At 40.6% G+C, this 24,174-nt stretch overlaps 3 protein-coding genes across 3 annotated transcripts; 1 reads left to right on the top strand and 2 right to left on the bottom strand.

Moving 5' to 3' along the window:
- The first annotated feature begins 148 nt into the window (after nt 1–148).
- On the top strand, nt 149–3,621 carry gstz1 (glutathione S-transferase zeta 1). The gene is made up of 9 exons (XM_055863183.1): nt 149–254; nt 337–388; nt 491–558; nt 664–744; nt 900–1,025; nt 1,276–1,351; nt 1,448–1,500; nt 3,255–3,304; nt 3,421–3,621. The coding sequence occupies exons 1-9, from the start codon at nt 237–239 to the stop codon at nt 3,545–3,547; spliced, it is 651 nt and encodes a 216-aa protein (XP_055719158.1). The 5' UTR covers nt 149–236; the 3' UTR covers nt 3,548–3,621.
- Nucleotides 3,622–15,977: 12,356 nt separating this feature from the next.
- Nucleotides 15,978–19,860, bottom strand: tmed8 (transmembrane p24 trafficking protein 8). The gene is made up of 6 exons (XM_055863182.1): nt 19,720–19,860; nt 18,637–18,748; nt 18,308–18,407; nt 18,107–18,203; nt 17,577–17,870; nt 15,978–17,408 (listed from the first exon to the last, which is right to left on the bottom strand). Exons 2-6 carry the CDS (start codon nt 18,744–18,746, stop codon nt 17,191–17,193), a joined length of 819 nt encoding a protein of 272 aa, XP_055719157.1. The 5' UTR covers nt 18,747–18,748; nt 19,720–19,860; the 3' UTR covers nt 15,978–17,190.
- Nucleotides 19,861–20,264: 404 nt separating this feature from the next.
- On the bottom strand, nt 20,265–23,361 carry noxred1 (NADP-dependent oxidoreductase domain containing 1). Its single transcript, XM_055863180.1, has 5 exons — nt 21,617–23,361; nt 21,348–21,528; nt 21,033–21,187; nt 20,721–20,919; nt 20,265–20,528 (listed from the first exon to the last, which is right to left on the bottom strand). The coding sequence occupies exons 1-5, from the start codon at nt 21,777–21,779 to the stop codon at nt 20,318–20,320; spliced, it is 909 nt and encodes a 302-aa protein (XP_055719155.1). The 5' UTR covers nt 21,780–23,361; the 3' UTR covers nt 20,265–20,317.
- Nucleotides 23,362–24,174: the final 813 nt, after the last annotated feature.

Below are 24,174 nucleotides of genomic sequence, written 5' to 3'. Positions count from 1 at the left end.
CACTCGCATGCCTCACAAAGGTATGCCTATTCTATCAATTATTGCTTGCAATTAGACACGTGTGCGATACTAAAATGTGGAAATATTTGCAGAAAGTTACTGGGAGAGTGCTTAGTCATAGACCAAAAAAAAACAAGGAGGAGGGGTATTTGAGAAAGCATTCTATTGGCCGCTAGAAACTGCTTTATTAGCGTTAGGAACTTGTAATCGTTGAACACCAGATCTGTCTGAATACTATGGCAACTCAAACAAAGGTGAATCAATGAGCAAAGTTCAGTACGATATGATAATATTGTATTGTTATCACGTGAACTGATTTATTTTTCTCCCCTTTAGCCCATACTTCATGGATATTTCAGGAGTTCATGTTCTTGGAGGGTTCGAATTGGTAAGTTCCTATGTAGTCTTCTACGTCTCTGCCTACTTTACAGCATTAGAAAGGTGTCTGGCTTTGACCCTGGAAAGAAATAACCTACTTTGCTTCTTCCAGCTTTTGCTCTGAAAGGTATTGAATTTGACCAAGTTCCAGTCAATCTTATCAAAGATGGGGGTCAGCAGGTAACTTCGTCATACATCATGCTTTTTCATCGGGTAGAGGTAATTAACCTCTATAATGGTATATTAGATATAATGTCCTCACACTGTACCTATTGTATATTTCAGCTTACAGACCAATACAAGGCATTAAACCCTATGCAACAAGTGCCTGCTGTCCAAATTGATGGCATCACCCTGTCACAGTCGGTGAGTCCAATAATGTTATTGGTTTGTCACTGTTAACAGTTATGTACTTTTGAGATACTGATAAAAGTCAAAAGAACCTCAAATCTAGCTCCATATTCCCAAAATATAACATTGACTACTGACAATAATGATAAGACCTATCCACTCACACTCAGCTGGCAGTGATCCAGTACATTGAGGAGACCAGACCAGGACCCAGGCTTCTCCCTGCAGACCCAAAGAAGCGTGCCCAGGTGCGCATGATCTCTGACCTCATCGCCTCCGGGATCCAGCCTGTGCAGGTGAGGGAATTACAGCACAAAGAATGTGGGTAAACGAGAGAAAAGAATACAACAAATTGAAAGCACACCAGTCCACTGCAGATCTCTGACCTTGTTTGCAAAACAAACTAGGTTTACTGTATGGAAGGAAAGCAAAATCAAATGGCAGAACCTCAGACATGCTGACATCATGGTTGAATGACCATTGCAACAATTATGATGGTGAAGACTGTAGAGGTACTCAGTCATGACTGATAATTTTGTATTTCAGAATTTGTACGTGCTACAGAAGATTGGAGCAGAGAAGTTGCAGTGGGCGCAGCATTTCATCCAAAGAGGTTTTGAAGGTGGCTAGAATAGCCTTACATTCAACATGCCACTATAGCTCATCTCCAGACAGCCATTACAGGCCTGACTCCATGTCACTGTGTGTTTCTCCTCAGCCTTGGAGCCAATTCTGAAAGAGACGGCTAGCAAGTACTGCGTAGGGGACGAGGTGAGGGGACACTCGTTCATCACATAAAAACACAGTGGCAGTGTTAAGCTAAGTATCTCAAGTTAGGTTTTTTATTTTCACACGCACAAGTAGAGTGAAATGCCTTTCTTGCTTGCTCATTCCCAACAATGCAGTAATCATTATCAGTAGTACAAAAAAAAGTAGAACAAAAATACACGAGAAATAGAAATAAGAACACAAGAAAGTAAGCTATATACAGGGTCAGTGCCAATACCATATTTACAATGTGCAGGGATACTGGAGTGATAGGGTTAGATTTGTATAGGAGTAAGGTGACTAGGCATCATGGATATGATAAACAAGAGTAGCAGCAGCATACAGTGCCTTCAGAAAGTATTCATACCCTCTTGACTTATTCCACATTTTGTTGTTACAGCCTGAATTCAAAATGGATTAAGTAGATATTTTTCACACCCATGTACACACAATACCAAATAATGACAATGAAAATGTTTAGACATTTTAGCAAATTTATTGAAAATGAAATACAGAAATATCTCATTTACTTAAGTCAATACATGTTAGAATCACTTTTGGCAGTGATTACAGCTGTGAGTCTTTCTGGTTAAGTCTAAGAGCTTTGCGAACCTGGATTGTACAATATTTGTACATTTATTTATTTTTATTCTTCAAGCTTTGTAAAGTTTGTTCTTGATCATTGCTAAATAGCTATTTTCAAGTCTTGCCGTAGATGTTCAAGCTGATTTAAGTCAAAACTGTAACTAGGCAACTCAGGAACATTCAATGTCGTCTTAGTAAGCAACTCCAGTGTATATTTGGCCTTGTGTTTTAGGTTATTGTTCTGCTGAAAGGTGAATTTGTCTCCCAGTGTCTGTTGGAAAGCAGACTGAACCAGGTTTCCCTCAGGGATTTTGCCTGTGCTTAACTCAATTCTGTTTTTTTATCCTAAAAAACTCCCTTGTTCTTGCCGATGACAAGCATACCCATAACATGATGCAGCCAACACCATGGTTGAAATATGAAGAGGGGTGTGTTGTATTTGCCCCAAACATAACACTTTGTATTTAGTACATAAAGTTCATTAGACTTTTTTTGGGGCAGTTTTACTTTTAGTGCCTTTTTGTAAACAGGGTGCATGTTTTGGAATATTTTTATTCTGTACAGGCTTCCTTTTCACTTAGTATTGTGTAGTAACTAGAATGTTGTTGATCCATCCTCAGTTCTCCCATCACAGCCATTAAACTCTGTAACTGTTTTAAAATCACCAATGGCCTCATGGTGAAATCCCTGAGCGGTTTTCTTCCGCTCCAGCAACTGAGTTAGGAAACACACCTGTGTCTGTGTAGTGACTGGGTGTATTGATACACCATCCAAAGTATAATTAATAACTTCACCATGCTCAAAGGGATAGTCATTGTTTACTCCTGATCTTATTTAGGCTTGCCATAACAAAGGGGTTGAATACTTATTGACTAGACATTTAATCTTTTAATGAATTTCTAAAAATGTCTAAAAACATAATTCCACTTTATATTATGGGGTATTGTGTGTAGGCCAGTGACACAATCTCAATTTAATCCATTTTAAATTTAGACTAATAACAAAATGTGGAAAAAGTCAAGGGGTGTGAATACTTTCTAAAGGCACTGTATATGATGATTGTACTGTATGTGAATGTGTCTAAAGTCAGTATGGATGTGTGACGTTGTTCTACAGTAGACCTCACTAAGTTGAGGAATTCTTGATTTAACTAAATAATGTTTACCTCTTAGATCTCCATGGCAGACATCTGTCTCGTCCCTCAAGTCTATAATGCTGAACGGTAAGGCACCCTCCATCATTCAGTCAGAACTGGAACAGAAAAACACCACTGCATGAGACAAATTTTACACTGAACATACAACCCAAATGAAGAGACTTTTTACATTTGCCAAACAGGTTCAAAGTGGACGTTGATCAGTTCCCAACTATCAAAAGGCTAAACCAAACCTTAATGAAGGTAGATGCTTTCAAAATGAGTCATCCATCTTGCCAACCAGACACACCTGCTGACATATGTACATGAGAACCCCTCTGACATCTACAGGAACCAGTAGTGCCATCATCATTGAATACTTCAATAAAATTCTTTGATATGAATCATTTGGTTTCAATCTCGTGACTTGAAATAAGACTAAAATAAAGAATGTTTGGGTTAAGACCATGTATTACTTGTATGATGAGAAGTTGAGTTTGAATATGTACATTTTAACCTGATACAGCACGTTCCCCCATCTTGACGTATGCCCAACATGACACTGGAACATAGTGGATTTGTGAAGATAAATACAATAGAAAACATGAAAGTGCCCAATACCAGCCCACTGGTATACACATGAGGAAAGTGGAAATGGCTGTCTGCTCTTTGTTTAATAATTGGTTTAGCAAAATAGCTCAAGTTCAACTAATATCATGCAGAAGTTCATTAACCCATGCTTAAAAAATGTAAATGAAATAGAAAGTTCTTTGCTTTCAACACACATTGGTGAGAAAATATCTAGAACACAGGAGAGATGTTTGTTAGATCTGGTGCCTATACCATTTCTCAGATGGGGAGAATGCCACTTAAAAAATCAATATAAAAAAGTTAACAACCCATAATGTAATGTCAGACACCTGACAACAGTGTGATTAAAAAGCCATAACTTGCACCATAATTGACAATCAAAATCCCCCTCCAGGAAAATAGCAAATCAGGCTAGACTACAGCCTTCAGTGGCCACAATAAAACTGTTACTGAAGACTTAATTACATCTAAGCCTAATGTAACAGAGCCATTACACAGAAGAACAAATACAAAGGACTCAACAGTCCCTGTATTAGTTCTGCCCATGATACATTCACTCATATCATTCAGAATTTGTATGCCAGACACAGGGATAAAAAGTCAAATTTTCCCCTCTTATTCCCCATAAGGCTGTTATAGTCTCTCCTTAAGGGCCAGTCTCTTATCTCCAGAGATCTCCACTGTGCACTTCACTGTGTCATTGAAGAAAATCCCGGCGCAGTCTGAGCCCCCAAACACCAGCAGAGTGCTGTGGGTGTTGGTATGCTCGCCCTGCTTCTGTTTGACAGTGTCTGGGAGGACAGAACCTCCCAGGTTGATCATGCTGTGTCCGGCACGAGGCTTGGCGCAGAGCAGAGGGGATACCACTGAACTCCACATACTGGTGTCTGAAAAGAACCTAAAACAGATTTTTATTCATAGAATTTGAAAATGAATGATGCTGGATTACCATTTTAACTTTCTTGAAAACAAGATAGGGCTGGTTGAGGGTGTATTCACCCACATTGAAGATATGGATGTCCTGCAAGGCACCAATAGCACTAGAACCTCCACTGACCAGCATCCTGTTGTCTGATACTGGCAGTGCTGCATGATATCTGATCACACAGACGAGATAGGGCAACGTTATCAAAGTAAAAAGGCATTTCTACATCAATCTAGACATCATTTGTGGATTACAGTAATAAATATAAGATTAACAAATGGCATAGAATTAAATCAGTCATTTAAAAAAGAATGGTCACAATATTGGTCTGTGTGGCAATTTAGAAATTGTTTTTCCTCATAGCAAATACATGTTGATGTCCTAGATATCCAAAAGATGAAGAAAATCAGATAGGCATTGCGTTTACATATTACAAGGTTGAATAAATATGTTCTCACCCTCGAGGCAGTGATGGCATGATCTCATATTTCACAGCTGTGTACTCCAAAAAGCCTTTTGCTAAAATAAAGAAAATTGCATTTGAAGATTAAGTTGTAACTAGCTTTGTGTAGAGTAATCCAAATCACCACTCTTTGTCACAGCCTTACCGAGATGCAAAATGTTGAGGTTGTTCAGGTAGGTTGCAGTCTTCCTGCCACCAAAAATGAGCAACCGGTTGGACAAAAAAGTAAACATAAAATGTGTTTGTTTAAACACTGTCGTCCTGTAATGGTTAAATACATTAAGCAAAGTATTGTAATAGCCCAATGCCTCTACAGAAATATAATCAAGGAACATTGACCCAATCCTAGGTAGAGGTCAGATCCCTCCACAATGGTTTGGTACCAGAGCTCAAACTCTGGGTTAAAAATGTACAGAGCGTTACTGTAGGCCTTGTCTCCAGGACAGCAGCTTGGATGGCACGGGAGAAAATAGGGCATTTTAATAAGATGGCACAGGACAAAATCTGTCCCAATTGTTTTATACAAGTTATCAATATTAGGAAACAGTCGACTCATCTCACCTATTTCCATTTTCCATAGGGAGTCCTCACAGCGGGTTTGGTCATACGCTCCTCCAATGACAATGACCATCTCGGGATCACTCAGACACATGTTTTGGCTTCAGCGCTTTGATGGACAAACTGAAAATAAAATATCCTTAATGTTTTATATACAATATAATATCTGGCATTTGAAATAAATTACTTATTTGATTGAGAATTCTGACCGTCTCTGCAATTTGTCTTCATCATTCCAGTCTTCTCCACAACACTGTTCTCTCTAGATAGTTTCCTTTTCATGGGACTAGATGTCACGACTTCTGCCGAAGTCGATGTCTCTCCTTGTTCGGGCGGTGTTCGGCGTTGCCGGTCGACGTTGCCGGTCTTCTAACCATCACCGATCCATTTTTAATTTTCAATTTGTTTTGTCTCGTTTTCACACACACCTGGTTTTCATTTCCCAATTACTGGTCATGTATTTCACCCTCTGTTTCCACCATGTCTTTGTGTGTGATTGTTATTTGTTGAGGTCGGTACGTTTCAGGCTGGTTTTGTCTGGGTGCTGTTTTCACCCGTGTTTTGTGGCAACCGTTATTGTTCGCACATTGGTACTGTTACTTGTGCTATTTTTTTTAAGTAAAGTGCGTTGTTCACTCATCGCTGTTCTCCTGCGCCTGACTTCATGCACCAGCTACACCCACCGCCTGACACTAGATGCTTAAGCAGTGTCCTTCTGAGGGGTAATAACAGCTTCAGGGGTCCATCCGAAGCGACCCCTTCCCAATCACTATCCGTCTGGGGGTCTTATTTGTCAAATACCATGAAGATAAACGCACAGGTGCAATTTCTCTCCCCTACTTCATGGCCGTGGGAAGATGTTTTGGGTGCTGTCGACAGTCTGCTGATTAGTATTTTTCTCCACTCATACAGGAATAATAAATGCCTAGTGCACCAATTTGGTGTGATTTGTTTAATTGTATTGTTTTTTTGTTATATACAGTACCAGTCAAAAGATTGGACACCTACTTATTCACAGGTTTTTCTTTATTTTTACTATTTTCTACACTGTAGAATAACACATGGAATCATGTAGTAACCCAAAAAGTGTTAAACAAATCAAAATATATTTTAGAATCTTCAAAGTAGCCACCCTTTGCCATGATGACAGCTTTACACACTCTTGGCATTCTCTCAACCAGCTTCACCTGGAATGCTTTTCCAACAGTCTTGAAGGAGTTCCCACATATGCTGAGCACTTGTTGGCTGCTTTTCCTTCACTCTGTGGTCCAACTCATCCCAAACCATCTCAATTGGGTTGAGGTTGGGTGATTGTGGAGGCCAGGTCATCTGATGCAACACTCCATCACTCTCCTTCTTGGTCAAATTGCCCTTACACAGCCTGGAGGCTGTTGAAAAGAGATGTTACTCACCAATGTGTCCTGCGTCCTGTTGAAAAACAAATGATAGTCCCACTAAGTGCAAACCAGATAGGATGGCGTATAGCGGCAGAATGCTGTGGTAGCCATGCTGGTTAAGTGTGCCTTGAATTTGAAATAAATCAGACAGGTTCACCAGCAAAGCACCCCCACACCATCACACCTCTTTCTCCATGCATCACAGTGGGAACCACACATGTCGAGTTCATCCATTCACCTACTCTGTGTCTCACAAAAACACGGTGGATGGAACCAAAAATCTCCAATTTGGACTCATCAGACCAAAGAACAGATTTCCACCGGTCTAATGTCCATTGCTCGTGTTTCTTGGCCCAAGCAAGTCTCTTCTTATTATTAGTGTCCTTTAGTAGTCGTTTCTTTGCAGCAATTTGACAATGGCCTGATTCAAACAGTCTCTGAACAGTTGATGTTGAGATGTGTCTGTTACTTGAACTCTGTGAAGCATTTATTTGGGCTGCAATTTCAGAGGCTGGTAACTAATGAAGTTATCCTCTGCAGCAGAGGTAACTCTGGGTCTTCCCTCCCAGTGGTGGTCCTCATGAGAGCCAGTTTCATCCTACCGCTTGTTGGTTTTTGCGACTGCACTTTCAAAGTTCTTGAAATTGTCCGGATTGACTGACCTTAATGTCTTAAAGTAATGATGGACTGTTGTTTCTCTTTGCTTATTTGAGCTGTTCTTGCCATAATATGGACTTGTTCTTTTACCAAATAGGGCTATCTTCTGTATACCACCCCTACTATGTCACAACACAACGGATTGGCTCAAACACATTAACTTCTTATGGCTGCAAGGGGCAGTATTGAGTAGCCAGTTAAATCGTGCCCATTTCAAACGGCCTCGTACTCAATTCTTGCTCGTACAATATGCATATTATTATTACTATTGGATAGAACACACTCTCTAGTTTCTAAAACCGTTTGAATTATTTCTCTGAGTGAAACAGAACTCCTTCTGCAGCACATTTCCTGACCAGGAAGTGGAATGTCAGAAATCGATGCTCTGTTCAACTTCATGCCTATACATGGGCAATGAACGTAAGAGTCTACGTACACTTCATACACCTTCCCCTGGTTGTCAAGAGGCGATGAGAGAAGAAATTTCGTGTCTATCTTGGTCTGAGGTGGAATTAAAGCTCTTTGTATGACGTGACCGTCCATTTCCTGTTTCTGGAGCGCGCGAAAGAGGACATGGATTTGCCTTCTGTTTAGCTGTCGTTATGGAAGACTAACATTTCCGGTTTAGATTTTATTTGATACAAGTGACCATATCATCGTAAAGTATGTTTTTTCAATACAGTTTAATCAGATTATTGAAATTTTTTCGGGAGTTTTGCCGTGTTCCGTTCTCTGACTTTATTGACGTTGGAGAGATCCGTGCCACTTGGCAAGTGCCCATGCTAAATCAAGAGGGAAATTTGCCGTTCCAGATCCAAACAACGACTGTTCTGGACAAAGGACACCTTGTCCAACATTCTGACGGAAGATCACCAAAAGTAAGAAACATTTTATGATGCTATTTCTAATATCTGTCGTGCATGTGAACTGGTCGTCGGCGCCCAAGTGTTTCTGGCTATTGTGGCTACGCTAATATAGCGCTATATTGTGTTTTCGCTGTAAAACACTTGATAAATCGGAAATATTGTCTGGAATCACAAGATGCCTGTCTTTCAATTGCTGTACACTATGTATTTTTCAGAAATGTTTTATGATGAGTATTTAGTTATTTGGCGTTGGTGTCTGTAATTTGTCTTTCTGCTTTCGGTGCATTTCTGACTGTAGCTGCAATGTAAACTATGATTTATACCTGAAATATGCACATTTTTCGAAAAAAACATATGCTATACAATAAATATGTTATCAGACTGTCATCTGATGAGGTTGTTTCTTGGTTAGTGGCTATTTATATCTTTATTTGGTCGAATTTGTGATAGCTACTGATGGAGTCAAAAACTGATGGAGTAATAAAAGTGGAGTCTTTTGCTAACGTGGTTAGCTAATAGATTTACATATTTTGTCTTCCCTGTAAAACATTTTAAAAATCGGACATGTTGGCTGGATTCACGAGATGTGTACCTTTCATATGCTGTATTGGACTTGTTAATGTGTGAAAGTTAAATATTTAAAAAAAAAATCTTTTGAATTTCGCGCCCTGCACTTGAAGTGGCTGTTGTCATAAATGTACCGACGTCGGGCTTGCACGCCAAACAGGTTAAGAAGAAAAGAAATTCCACAAATTAACTTTTAAGACACACCGGTTTACTGAAATGTATTCCAGGTGACTACCTCATGAAGCTGGTTGAGAGAATGCCAAGAGTGTGCAAAGCTGTCATCAAGGCAAAGGGTGGCTACTTTGAAGAATCTCAAATATAAAATATATTTTGATTTGTTTAACACTTTTTTGGTTACTACATGATTCCATGTGTTATTTCAGAGTTTTGATGTCTTCACTATTATTCTACAATGTAGAAAATAGTCAAATTAAAGAAAAGCCCTGGAATGAGTAGATGTGTCCAAACTTTTGACTGGTACTGTATATTAATTATATTTTAATTGTGATTTATCAGGGGGTGCTGCAGCACCCTCAGGTAAAGAGATTGATTTCTGTCTTGTCAGCTTTGAGCTAGGCTTAGCAAATGCTGTCTCCTAGATGTGAGGAGTTGGGGGTGGTAATCTGCAAAGAGTGAATCATACATACACTTTAGTATCCTGTTTCATTTAATTACCATGCCGTCCCTAGGAGGGGTGCGTCACTGACATGATCTTCCTGTTCGGGTTGGCGCCCCCCTCCGGTTCGTGCCGTGGGGGAGATCTTCGTGGGCTATACTCGGCCTTGTCTCAGGGTAGTAAGTTGGTGGTTTGAAGATATCCCTCTAATGGTGTGGGGGCTGTGCTTTGGCAAAGTGGGTGGGGTTATAGCCTGCCTGGTTGGCCCTGTCCGGGGGTATCGTCGGACGGGGCCACAGTGTCTCCCGACCCCTCCTGTCTATTCTGCAATAGTTTATGTGTCGGGGGGCTAGGGTCTATGTTTATGTGTTGGGGGCTAGGGTCAATCTGTTATATCTGTATTTCCTCTGTCTTATCCGGTGTCCTGTGTGAATTTAAGTATGCTCCCTCTAAATCTCTCTCGCTCTCTCTTCTCTCGGAGGACCTGAGCCCTAGGACCATGCCTCAGGACTACCTGACCTGATGACTCCTTGCTGTTCCCAGTCCACCTGGTCGTGCTGCTGCTCCAGTTTCAACTGTTCTGCCTGCAGCTATTGAACTCTGACCTGTTCACCAGATGTGCTACCTTGTCCCGGACCTGTTGTTTTCGACTCTCTCTCTCTACCGCACCTGCTGTCTCTAACTCTGAATGATCGGCTATGAAAAGCCAACTGACATTTACTCCTGAGGTGCTGACCTGTTGCACCCTCTACAACCACTGTGATTATTATCATTTGACCCTGCTGGTCATCTATAAATGTTTGAACATCTTGGCCATGTTCTGTTATAATCTCCACCCGGCACAGCCAGAAGAGGACTGGCCACCCCTCAGAGCCTGGTTCCTCTCTAGGTTTCTTCCTAGGTTTCTGCCTTTCTAGGGAGTTTTTCCTAGCCACCGTGCTTCTACATCTGCATTGCTTGCTGTTTGAGGTTTTAGGCTGGGTTTCTGTATAGCACTTTGTAACATCGGCTGATGTAAAAAGGGCTTTTAAAAATACATTTGATTGATTGATTGACAATGTAGACCCCTATAAGGATAAATGCCACAGAAAATCAAAAGTAGTGACAGGTCTCGATAAATCCATAGCAAACTAGTAGAAACCCCTGCCTTTGGAACCCCTGTAACTCACCCTCTGACTCCCAGAGGTGTTGAGTAGAGTATGGGAGAAATGGCTGTTGTGCTCGACTGGGCTGGAGTGTTTTCTTGGTACAAGCTGAGTATTGCTGATGAAACTGGCTTCATTCTTTTTTAGGAAAGAATTGAAGATACTGGTACATTATGTAGGTACTGTTTTTATCATTCCACATACCTGCCAAGAGGAATGAAGTACCTGGTCAGTGTTTAATTCATAATGTGACAGGTGTCACAATAACAAAACTGAACAAAAATATAAATGCAACATGTTTTATGAGCGGAAAGAAAAGATCCCAGAAATGTTCCATATGCACAAAAAGCTTATTTCTCTAAAATGTTGTGCACAAATTAGTTTACATCCCTGTTAGTGAGCATTTCTCCTTTGCCAAGATAATCCATCGAGCTGACAGGTGTGGCATTAAACAGCATGATCATTACAGGTGCACCTTGTGCTGGGGACAATAAAAGGCCACTCTAAAATGTGCAGTTTTGTCACACAACACAATGCCACAGATGTGTCAAGTTGAGGGAGCATTCAATTGGAATGCTGACTACAGGAATGCCCACCAGAGCTGTAGCCAGAGAATTTGGCCTGGTGCAATTGGGACAATCTGGAGTTTTTTTGTGGATAAAAGATGGTACGCCAAACCTTTTTTGTCCTCTGGTCCTTTTGCGAGTCACCCCTTCAGTTTTTCAAGTAGCTATCAGGTTTTTGGTTGTTTCATTTTTTTTGTGGGCATGCAGCAAACCCCCAATTTCAGCTAACATTATTCCCAATCTTTATCCTTGCAGTTCACAGCAGAAATGTTTTCGGTGTCTTACCCAATATTAGACCTCTGAATTAATCCGAGGTCCTATATTGGGTTAACCCATCTGGACAAGAGGAATACCTATGTAAGAACGCTGTTTAATGACTTTAGCCCAGCATTCAACACCATAGTACACTCCAAAATCATCATTAAGCTTGAAGCCCTGGGCCTGAACCCCGCCCTGTGCAACTGGGTCATGGACTTCCTGACGGGCCGCCCCCAGGTGGTGAAAGTAGGAAACATCACCTCCACTCCGCTGATCCTCAACACTGAGGCCCCACAAGGGTGTGTGCTCAGCCCCCTCCTGTACTCCCTGTTCACCCATGACTTTGTGGACAAGCATGCCTCCAACTCAATCATCAAGTTTGCAGACGACACAACAGTAGTAGGCTTGATTACCAACGATGAGGAGACAGCCTACACGGAGGAGGTGAGGGCTCTGGGAGTGTGGTGCCTGCAAAACAATCTCTCACTCAACGTCAACAAAATAAAGAAGATGATCGTGGACTTCAGGAAACAGCAGAGAGTGCACCCCCCTATCTACATCGATGGGACCGCAGTGGAGAAGGTGAAAAGCTTCAAGTTCCTTGGCATACACATCACTGACAAACTGAAATGGACCACCCACACAGACAGTGTGGTGAAGAAGGTGCAACAGAGCCTCTTCAACCTCAGGAGGCTAAAGAAATTTGGCTTGTTACTTAAAACCCTCACAAACTTTTCCAGATGCACAATTGAAAGCATCCTGTCGGGCTGTATCACCGCCTGGTACGGCAACTGCACCGCCCGCAACCGCAATGCTCTCCAGAGGGTAGTGTGCAACGCATTACCGGGAGCAAACTACCCGCCCTCCAGGACAACTACAGCACCCGATGTCACAGGAAGGTCAAAAAGATCATCAAGGACATCAACCACCCGAGCCACTGCCTGTTCACCCCGCTATCATCCAGAAGGCGACGTCAATACAGGTGCATCAAAGCTGGGACCGATAGACTGAAAAACAGCTTCTATATTAAGGCCATCAGACTGTTAAACAGCCATCACTAGCACATTAGAGGCTGCTGCCTATAGGCATAGGCTATAAATAACTGGCCACTTTAAGGAATCGAACACTAGTCACTTTAATAATGTTTGCATATCTTGCATTACTCATCTCATATGTATATACTGTTTTCTAAACTATTCTACGGTATCTTAGTCACTTAACGTTTACATATCTGGAAGTGCTCCAAACAGGTCAGGGACAAAGTTGTGGAGAAGTACAGATCAGGGTTGGGTTATAAAAAAATATCAGAAACTTTGAACATCCCACGGAGCACCATTAATTCCATTATTAAAAAATGTAAAGAATATGGCACCACAACAAACCTGCCAAGAGAGGGCCGCCCACCAAAACTCATGGACCAGGCAAGGAAGGCATTAATCAGGGAGGAAACAAAGAGATCAAAGATAACCCTGAAGGAGCTGCAAAGCTCCACAGCGGAGATTGGAGTATCTGTCCATAGGACCACTTTAAGCCGTACACTCCACAGAGCGGTGCTTACGGAAGAGTGGCCAGAAAAAAGTCATTGCTTAAAGAAAAAAATAAGCAAACAAGTTTGGTGTTCCCCAAAAGGCAGAGACCCCCAAACATATGGAAGAGGGTACTCTGGTCAGATGAGACTAAAATGTAGCTTTTTGATCATCAAGGAAAATGTTATGTCTGGCACAAACTCATCAGCCCGAGAACACCATCCCCAAGGTGAAGTATGGTGGTGGCAACATCATGCTGTGGCGATGCTTGCCATCAGCAGGGACTGGGAAACTGGTCAGAATTGAAGGAAATGGATGGCGCTAAATACAGGGAAATTCTTGAGGGAAACCTGTTTCAGTCTTCCAGAGATTTGAGATTGGGACGGAGGTTCACCTTCCAGCAAGACAATGACCCTAAGCATGGTTTAAGGGGAAACATTTTAATGTCTTGAAATGGCCTAGTCAAAGCCCAGACCTCAATCAATTGAGAATCTGTGGTATGACTTAAAGATAGCTGTACACCACCGGAACCCATCCAACTTGAAGGAGCTGGAGCAGTTTTGAAGAATGGGTAAAAATCCCAGTGGCTAGATGTGCCAAGCTTATAGAGACATACCCCAAGACACTTGTAGCTGTAATTGTTGCAAAAGGTGGCTCTACAGAGTATTGAGTTTGGGGGCGATGAAGAGTTATGCAAGTTCAAGTTTTCTGTTTTTTTTTGTCTTATTCCTTGTTTGTTTCACAATAAAAAATATTTAGCAAATATTGTGTAAATCAAATGATACAAACCCCCCCAAAATCTATTTTAATTCCAGGTTGTAAGGCTACAAAATAGGAAATATTCCAAGGGGGGTGAATACTTTTGCAAGCCACTGAATATAAGGTCTATATTGCCTGTTTTGAAGGTGTATTACTTGGGAGGGAGATTGGAATGCTGACCTTGTCCAAGAGGCAACAGAGAAATGGAGGAGTGGAGTGTATGGGAAGATTTTGCTCACTGTTTGTGAGATATGGTCTCCAGCTTGTCATTCTATACATTTTCAATATATGCTGAACAAAATAAAAGTAACATGGAACAATTTGAAAGATTTTACTGAGTCACAGTTCCTATGAGGAAATCAATTTAATAAATGTATTAGGCCCTAATCTATGGATTTTGCATGACTGGGAATACAGATATGCATCCGTTGGTCACAGATACCTTTAAAAAAAAAAAATGGGCCTCAGAATGGACCTCAGGATCTCATCATGGTATTTCTGTGTATTCAAATTGCCTTTGATAAAATGCAATTGTGTTTGTCTGTAGCTTATGCCTGCATGCTGACCACCGCTCGTGTCGCAAAATAAATGTACACATAAATCATTGCACCCACTGCTTGCGCGTTTGAACGAGTGTTTGGGTAGCCAGGCGCTAAAATAGAACTTGGGTCTATTTGTGACACATGATGCGCTGCAAGTCCTGCCTCTCCCATCTCCTCATTGGTTTTGAAGAGTTTCTACCCACGTGGGTGATTGAAAGATGAACTTAGGTCCACACTTCACTCCAGTTGGCAGTGGTAATGCACCTCAAAATTAGTTGCCAACCGCCATATAAAGTCCAAAGAAGAAGCATGAAAGTGAGATTACTAGAAACATACTCAGTTTACCATTATCTGTGGATTAATTGTCAGAGTAGAGGACCTTGTTTATTTCAGGTAAAATAACAACCCAATGTTTATATCCCAGGACAAATTTGCTAGCAGCAGCAAGCTAGCTAGCAAAATTGCCATAAATGTTTAATGCTTTTCAACCTGTCCCCAAATTAATATAGTTGGTTCAGAGTTCGTTTTGATATTTCAACCTGCGTGTCCTTATCGTGTCTGGTGTGGGTGGACAAAATCAACATGCGCACAGTCTGGTCAGCATGTACACTGCTCGCACGAGCGTTGCAAAATAAATGTACACATACATGTTATTCAATCATTGTACCCACACTGCTCACACACGTCAACAAGCATCTGCGTAGCCAGGCACTAAAATAGAACTTTGTTCTATTTGTGATGCTTGACACGCTTACAAGTCCCGCCTCTCCCATCTCCTCATTGGTTTTTAGGAGCGAGGTCCATACAGAAATGGTTTGTTGAGATTGGTATGGAAGAACTTGACTGGCCTGCACAGAGCTATGAACTCAACCCAATCGAACACCTTTGGGATGAATTGGAACACCGACTGCGAGCAGGCCTACTCACCCAAAATCAGTGCCCAACCTCACTAATGCTCTTGTGGCTGAATGGAAGCAAGTCCCCGCAGCAATGTTCCAACAACTAGTGGAAAGCCTTCACAGAAGAGTGGAGGCTGTTATAGCAGCAAAAGGGGGGGACCAACTCCATATTAATGCCGATAATTTTGGAATGAGATGTTCGAAGTGTCCACATACTTTTGGTCATGTAGTGCATATGCTTTCAGTTCAGAGGGTTGTTGCACTTAGGTATACACCAATGCTTTCACATAAAGCCAGCCATTACTGTAACAAACATATGCACCCCAAAAGCTTTGATCAATATAATTGGCTGAGACCAAGCTCTCTATACTTGGCTACTTCATAGTACCATGACACAAATGAGGCAGAGCTGTAGAAATGTAACATACTGTAATGCAAATGAGACTCTTTATTGTGAAAACTTATAACAGAAACACATACTGTATAATACAAAGCTGAAACTTATTTTCAGTTGCCTTATATTTTAGCAGCACAATTCATTATCTTTGGAAACATGCACAACACAGACGGATGAGGTACAAACATTTTTGGAAATTACGTGTTGGCGGCTATAATCAAATTTAGAACATGATTAGGTGCATACAGCGCTACAACACATATGCACAACACAGAAACACTCAAAATGATCTTCCGTTACAGAGATTGGTACATAACATTTCACTCTAAAAAAGGGACAATCCAAGTCACACATACTAACAGATTCAAAATATTTCTCTATCTACAATAGTCTCATGTGATTGTCCACCAAGATTAACCCATCGCCTGACAACCTGCTAACTAAATAGGGCTTTGGCAATGTAAATATTAAATCAATTTTACATAAAATAACCTTTTGTGCTAGGGAGGGCTTTTATTTGTCAATAAGACAGGCGGTAACCATTTGCTTTAGGATTGGACTCAGAAAAACCTCCAATACACTTTCATTAACATAATTACTCATTCCAATCACAATATGCAGAAAAATAATGGAATTGTTGTACAGGAATATTGTTTAAGATACTGCATTGGGATCATTATACAATTCAAGGTGACAAAAAAAAAAAAAACTGTTTGGCAAAAAATTGACATACATGAAGTACACACCAACATTATATGATATCAAACAATGTGTAGACACAAAAAGAAAACCTCCCAGTTCTATGGAGCACCTCTCCTGTTTATGCTTTTGACCGAGCAAATCCTCTTTCTATCAGTGTTCCCTGATTGCTGCCACCACTGAAATTGTGTCTGAATAAAATCTATACTATATATATAGAATATATATCTTGAAAATATGGGCAATTTGCCTTAACTCACTGCACAAAACTTTTAAACACACCAGAACATGGCACAAACACAAAAGCTTCATAAAATATTGCTCTATAAACACAGTAAAACACATGAAAAAGTAAGTAAAACACATAATTCTCTGGTCCTCTCAGATTTTAAATGTAGCCTTAGAGCGAGCAACACCAGCTGATTGTGATAAAAAATATATGCACCTATAATTAACCCTAAATTATTCTATGGAATCAAAAATAGATATCATAATTATTTGAAGCGAAGTCATACATTCATATGCAATAGTGGACTGGATCCTCAGGCACTGTAATACACCCTATAGTACAGAGTCTTATTTCGCCATAGTGAGTAGGAGTTATCAAACTTCAGAAGGTAAGTGCCCTCGCCTGGATACTCATGACTGCCACCTTGCACTGCCATGTGACTGTCCTGACGATACACAGGTAAGATTTCCCCTAGGTTGGAGTTGGCCAATGATTTGGACCCCTTCTCAACATCCCCTGTGTTGACAGGTCCTGCAGGAGTCAACAAATAGTCTTCAAGACAACAACCTCAACTAGATAAATTACAGATCTGAGATCAGTTATCATCAAAGACATTGCCAAGACTTTCAGATTATGAAATATAAAAAAATGTGTTGGTAACTAAACAATTTCTAGCCAAAAGGGGAGATGCTTACTGACCTTCTAGCTCATCTTCCTCATCTTCATCATCACTGGATTCGCTGATGTGGACCGTGATGGCCCGGCTGGTAACAGGGGTCCAGTCAAAGTAGATTCCAAAGCCTATGTCATAGCTATCTGTGGCAAACTCCCAGCACACCCGCTTTCCCTCAGGGACAGTTGGCACATGTACTGTCATAATGTCTCCTCTGTACACTGCCACCACACTGTCCTTCTCCAGTCGCAGCTTGGCCTTAAGCTCCTTCATTGCCATGGACGTCCACGTGGAAGGAGGCTTTAGCGGGGGCATTTGGACTAGAGCAACAACCATAGACTATATGTGAGGACAACATGTGAACCAAACCTGAGCAGTGTTCAAAATGTGTGTGATAGTGGAGTATCACACAATTAGAGATGCTTTGTCAAATGTACATTTTCAGCATGATCATTATTTTATCAGTAAGTTGCAATACAAACATCAGACTCCAGAACATGGATGAAAGATATGAGTTATCTTAAGTGTCAGGAGTTGTGAAACACTAGTGTGTCACCTTTTCTCTCTCCAGGGTTTTGACTATTCCCACTTCGGCTGTTCTCCTCAACATCTCCCCCCATGGCCTGCTGCCCACCAGGAGCCTCCTGATTAACCTGAAAACACACACATGCAACAAGTCTGTAGGTGCTTGCAGTATATTCATTATTGCCAATTAATTTCATAGCCATGTCATTTTTTAGGCAGACATGATGTTTACCTCAGCTGGCTGGTTGAACCCCTCTGTGTCATTCCTTACATCCATATCAGGGTTGCTTATTGGGTGGTTGGAGTTATTTGAGAGATCTGTGCTCTGGAGCCTGTACACAGACAGATGACCATTCTAATAAAACGTTTAATCACAATTCAACATGCAATACAATTGTGCTTTGTGAGGCATACATAAAAAAACTCGAAATGCATTACAAATATTCAACATTTTTGTAATGTATTTAAATTGCATTTAGGTATGTCACATGTTTCAGGAATGAAGTTCTGTAGCTAAAAAGCTAAATATCAGAGTAGGTATATCAGCAACAGGTGAGTTACCTGTCTAGAGGATTGGTCTCCCAGTTTTTCGACGTTATCCCAGGGAAAGAGGAAACGGACAACGCTGTCAATCTGGATTGAAGCTCCGACGTAGCCTCTAATTTCTCCATCGCTAAAATGAATGCATAAACACTTTTCAGTCTCGCTCTAGGGGTGTGTTCGTAAATTCACTCTGGCTATCTTCACTTTTCAGAGCTCTCGTCTGTGTGTCAGAGCGCAGAATAACTGACGAATTTACGAACGCTCAACATCCGTTGAATATGTCCGGTGTCAGTAAACATAGGCAAAAAAATGCGTCATTAAAATGTTTCCAGTAGCAGTTAGTCACCAACGCTCTGAATAACCAGCTCTGCTAGGGCGAGTAAAATGGTCAGAGTGATGTGTTCTCTCATGTGTCTGGAAGTAGCTAGCAAGCTAACCAGTTAATTTGCGAACGCGGAGGGCACATTGATCCCACCCTTGTATTCCACATAGAATTTAGGAAAGCACCCTAAATCGCGTACTGTATTCCCTCCTCCCTATTGCACATACCTGTCTTCAGCACTAAAATGCGGGTTACCATCATATTAGAGGAGAATGTCTGGAAAGCATTCAGTTCATGCATCAAAGAAAAACAAATACTGGGCGTGTCTGCCGGTTTTGACCAACAGAAGTGACTTTTCGTAACAGGATAACATACACAGCAGGTTATGATAATTAGGTTAAGTTTAGGAAAAGCGTTAGCTAAAATTGTCCCCGACGCGACTCGGAACATATAGTTACAACCAGGTCTGCCCTGAGAACGGTTTCCACTAATACGATGCTGCCTAGCTAACGTCAAAATCCGACTGATGCGCGCCTGGTTACAAAGTTACATTGCTAGCTATCTGTTTGGTCACATAATTTCAACATTTGTAACCAATTTGGTTGCTAGTTGCAAGCTGCGGAGCAATGTCTGCACCCTGCTGAGCTGGACGTATGCTAGCTAACTAGCTAGTATAGCTTTCTTGAAAATTGCTAGTTAGCTGGTCGGATGATCTTCTGACATTCTTTGACACATTGTCACTTGTCAACAAGTTTTTAATAAATAAATAAAAAACCTACCTCAGATAATCATGTGATAATGATTTGTTGGATTCCTGCTTGGTTAGTTTCAAGGGTTTCTCCGGAAATGTAGCTAACGTTATGTCAACTCCGTTCAGACTGCGCAGAAAAATCCCCGTAGGGAAAATAACAGATTTTGGTACTTCCGTAATTTAACGAGTGTTAGCGGAATTTGACGATGTTAATCACATGATTAACATCATGTGACGTGATTAACATCATGTGATTAACATCGCACCTGCGGCTACAGTAATATTACCGTGACTGACAGTCAAAATGTTAATTACACTCAGGGAAAATACTAAGATTTTGTTGAGGGGAAAACTTAATAATTTCGTGTCCAGACCAAGCCACGTCAACTAGGTCTACAGCTTGATGATTATGATGATGAACACTGAATAAAGCAGTGGAGAAATTATTCCCTGGTGTTGGTTGATGATGGATGGATAGATATGTGGATGGTCCCCATCCTTATTCCTATGCCCTGATGATAACCTGAGATTGTTATACATTTTGAAGGGTACATTAATTGATCTGATAAAAAATATATTCTCAATCCCTTTATTTTATTCTGTTACAGTTTGAGAGTAAATCAACATCACACAGATTTTTTACAATGACTTGGTGTTATGACAGACAGAGTTCCAATTTTCGGTTTTCCTGTCTCTTTCTTTCCCTTCAGTGGATCCACCATTACTGAATTGTATAGAGCAGAGAGACAACCCTGCATACTGTTATTTCTTGATATGAAGCATGATAATGGTGTCTCCTTAGACTGAACATCAACTAAATTAATCCAGGGGAAAGACCTTGACAACATGGGAGACAAATTAAAAAGTATGGTTAGTTAGCCTAATCAATCATTTGTGTTTAAAAAAGTATATGTTTGTCTTTCTATTCCTCTGTGTTTGAGTTTCAACACAGGTTACATTAAACATGTAAGTTAACTTTTCTCATAAGAAAAACCCTTTGTACAAAATGTGTGCAAAATGAAAACTCACTCATCTGGTGTCAGGGAAGATGCATAGGAGGAATTGACAAAATTATTCAGGATGAATGCCACAGTGCCTGGACCTTTTAACTGGAACAGCTCATTGATCAGCCTAAGAGCTTCAGTGGATCCCACATTTGCCGCAGTGCACATGTTCAAGAGACTGTACAACAACCCAAACAGCCACTTTGGATCCAGACAGAGGCCACCTAAATATGAAAATGTATCAGATATCTTATCTTGTATGTCTCAAAATACCATCAGACATTTACATTTCGTACAGTAAATATGCAGTAAGTGTTCACACCAAAAAATGACCTACCTCTCATGGCAAGAGGACAGGATGCATCTATTACTTCTGGGTCTTTCAACGCCGTGGTCACATGACCTCGGAAAAGCCACATGTTGACAGAGTCACAAGCCACAAACTCATACTGTGGTTTGAGAATGAAGCTGTGACCAAGAAGCTGTGCCAATCTTTAAAAAACACAACATAATATAAAATCCAGCGGGTGTTGATGGAGTTATACAAAGATATGAGTTTGAGGACATTTTTTGGGGACAATGATTTGAATAGCAGGTAATATTTCTTGCCAATAACACAAGGGTTTTGGGGATTTTTTAAATTTGTTTTTACCTGTTTAAAGGTACGGCAGAGAGGAAGCTGTACACCAGGCAGTGCTTTGGTAGGTGGAATTGGAGCTCTGCACACACCTTGGGTAGGTGAGAGGGAAGACAACAGAGGAACAGCACATCTGCCCAGGCCACCAATCGCTGGTTGTCAAAGTAACACATGATACCCCTCTTCACAAATTCCTCTGTTATTTACAAGATGAAAATATATTACATTCAATACATTGTTATATTTGTAGTTCATGCCATTTGTTCCTTTCATGTTTCAATTACCTAGAGTTTCAGGCCTCCTTGAGGAAATGTTGATTTGTGACGGTTTTAGGCCATTCTTTTCAAGAAGCACTTGGACCAGCTGTTTTCCAATGTGTCCCCCTCCAAGCACACCAACAGTCAGACCTTTTCCTTTTTTAGATACATTTGATGGCAGTAAAACCATATCTATATCTTCAATTTGTCTTGGTAGGCCAATGCTTTCTCAACAAAAAAGAAAATGGATTTTACTGTTAGACTATCTCATATATACAGTACCAGACAAAAGTTTGAACACACCTACTCATTCAAAGGTTTTTCTTTATTTTTTACTATTTTCTACATTGCAGAATAATAGTGAAGACATCAAAACTATGAAATTACACATATGGAATCAAGTAGTAACCAAAAAAGTGTTAAACAAATCATAATATATTTTAGATTTTTCAAAGTAGCCACCCTTTGTCTTGATGACAGCTTTACAAACTCTTCGCATTCTTTCAACCAGCTTCATGAAGAATGCTTTTCCAACAGTCTTGAAGGAGTTCCCACATATTCTGAGCACTTGTTGGCTGCTTTTCCTACACTCTGCGGTCCAACTCATCCCAAACCATCTCAATTGGGTTGAGGTCGGGTGATTGTGGATGCCAGGTCATCTGATGCAGCACTCATCACCCTCCTTCTTGGACAAATAGCCCTTACATAGCATGGAGGTGTGTTGGGTCATTATCCTGTTGAAAAACAAATGATAGTGGCACTAAATGCAAACCAGATGGGATGGCGTATCGCTGCAGAATTCTGTGGTAGCCATGCTGGTTAAGTGTGCCTTGAATTCTAAATAAATCACAGTGTCACCAACAAAGCACCACCACAACATCACACCTCTTCCTCTATGCTTTATGGTGGGAACCACACATGTGGAGATCATCCGTTTACCTACTCTGTCTCTCACGAACACACAGCGGTTGGAATCAAAAATCTCCAATTTGGACTCATCAGACCAAAGGACAGATTTCCATTGGTCTAATGTCCATTGCTCGTGTTTCTTGGCCCAAGCAAGTCTTTTCTTATTATTGGTGTCCTTTAGTAGTGGTTTATTTGCAACATTCGACCATGAAGACCTGTTTCACGCGGTCTCCCCTGAACAGTTGATGTTGAGATGTGTCTATTACTTGAACTCTGTGAAGCATTTATTTGGGCTGCAATTTCTGAGGCTGGTAACTCTAATGAACTTATCCTCTGCAGTAGAGGTAACTGGCTCTTTTAGTCTTCATGAGAGCCAGTTTCATCATAGCGCTTGATGGTTTTTGTGACTGCACTTGAAGAAACTTTAAAAGTTCTTGAAATTTTCCAGATTGACTGACCTTCATGTCTTAAAGTAATGATGGACTGTCATTTCTCTTTGCTTATTTGAGGTGTTCTTGCCATAATATGGACTTGGTCTTTTACCAAATAGGGCTATCTTCTGTATACCACACCTACCTTGTCACAATACAACTGATTGGCTCAAAACACATTAAGGAAATAAATTCCACAAAATGAACTTTTAACAAGGCACACTTGTTAATTGAAATGCATTCCAGGTGACTACCTCATGAAGCTGGTTGAGAACACCAAGAGTGTGCAAAGCTGTCATCAAGGCAATGGCTGGCTATTTGAAGAATCTCAAATATAAATATATTTTAATTGGTTTAACACTTTTTTGGTTACATAGTTTCATAGTTTGTGTTCACTATTAATCTACAATGTAGAAAAAAGTTTTACATTTAAATAAAATAAAAAAACTTCAATGAGTAGGTGTCCAAACTTTTGACTGGTACTGTGTATATATATAAGTTTACATACACTCAATTAGTATTTGGTAGCATTGCCTTTAAATTGTTTAACTTTGGTCAAACGTTTTGAGTAGCCTTCCACAAGCTTCCCACAGTAAGTTGGATAAATGTTGTCATATTCCCTCTGACAGAGCCGGTGTAACTAGCTTTAAGCACCAGCTGTCAGAGCAGCTCACAGATTACTGCACCTGTACATACCCCATCTATAATGTAGCCCAAACAACTACCTCTCCCCCTACTGTATTTATTTATTTTGCTCCTTTGCACCCCATTATTTCTATCTCTACTATGCACCTTCTTCCACTGCAAACCAACCATTCCAGTGTTTTACTTGCTATATTGTATTTACTTTGCCACCATGGCCTTTTTTTTGCCTTTACCTCCCTTATCTCACCTCATTTGCTCACATTGTATATAGACTTATTTTTCTACTGTATTATTGACTGTATGTTTGTTTTACTCCATGTGTAACTCTGTGTTGTTGTTTGTGTCGAACTGCTTTGCTTTATCTTGGCCAGGTCGCAATTGTAAATGAGAACTTGTTCTCAACTTGCCTACCTGGTTAAATAAAGGTTAAATAAATAAAATAAATAAAATAAAAGGTAACTGAGCCAGGTTTGTAGGCCGCCTTGCTCGCACACGCTTTTTCAGCTCTGCCAACAAATTTTCTATGGGATTGAGATCAGGGCTTTGTGATGGCCACTCCAATACCTTGACTTTGTTGGCCTTAAGCCATTTTGCCACAAC

The sequence above is a fragment of the Salvelinus fontinalis genome, chromosome 15 (assembly GCF_029448725.1).
Source record: "Salvelinus fontinalis isolate EN_2023a chromosome 15, ASM2944872v1, whole genome shotgun sequence".
Lineage (NCBI taxonomy): Eukaryota > Metazoa > Chordata > Actinopteri > Salmoniformes > Salmonidae > Salvelinus > Salvelinus fontinalis.
Note: the sequence above shows the minus strand (reverse complement) of the source record. Positions and strands in the feature narration are given on the sequence as shown.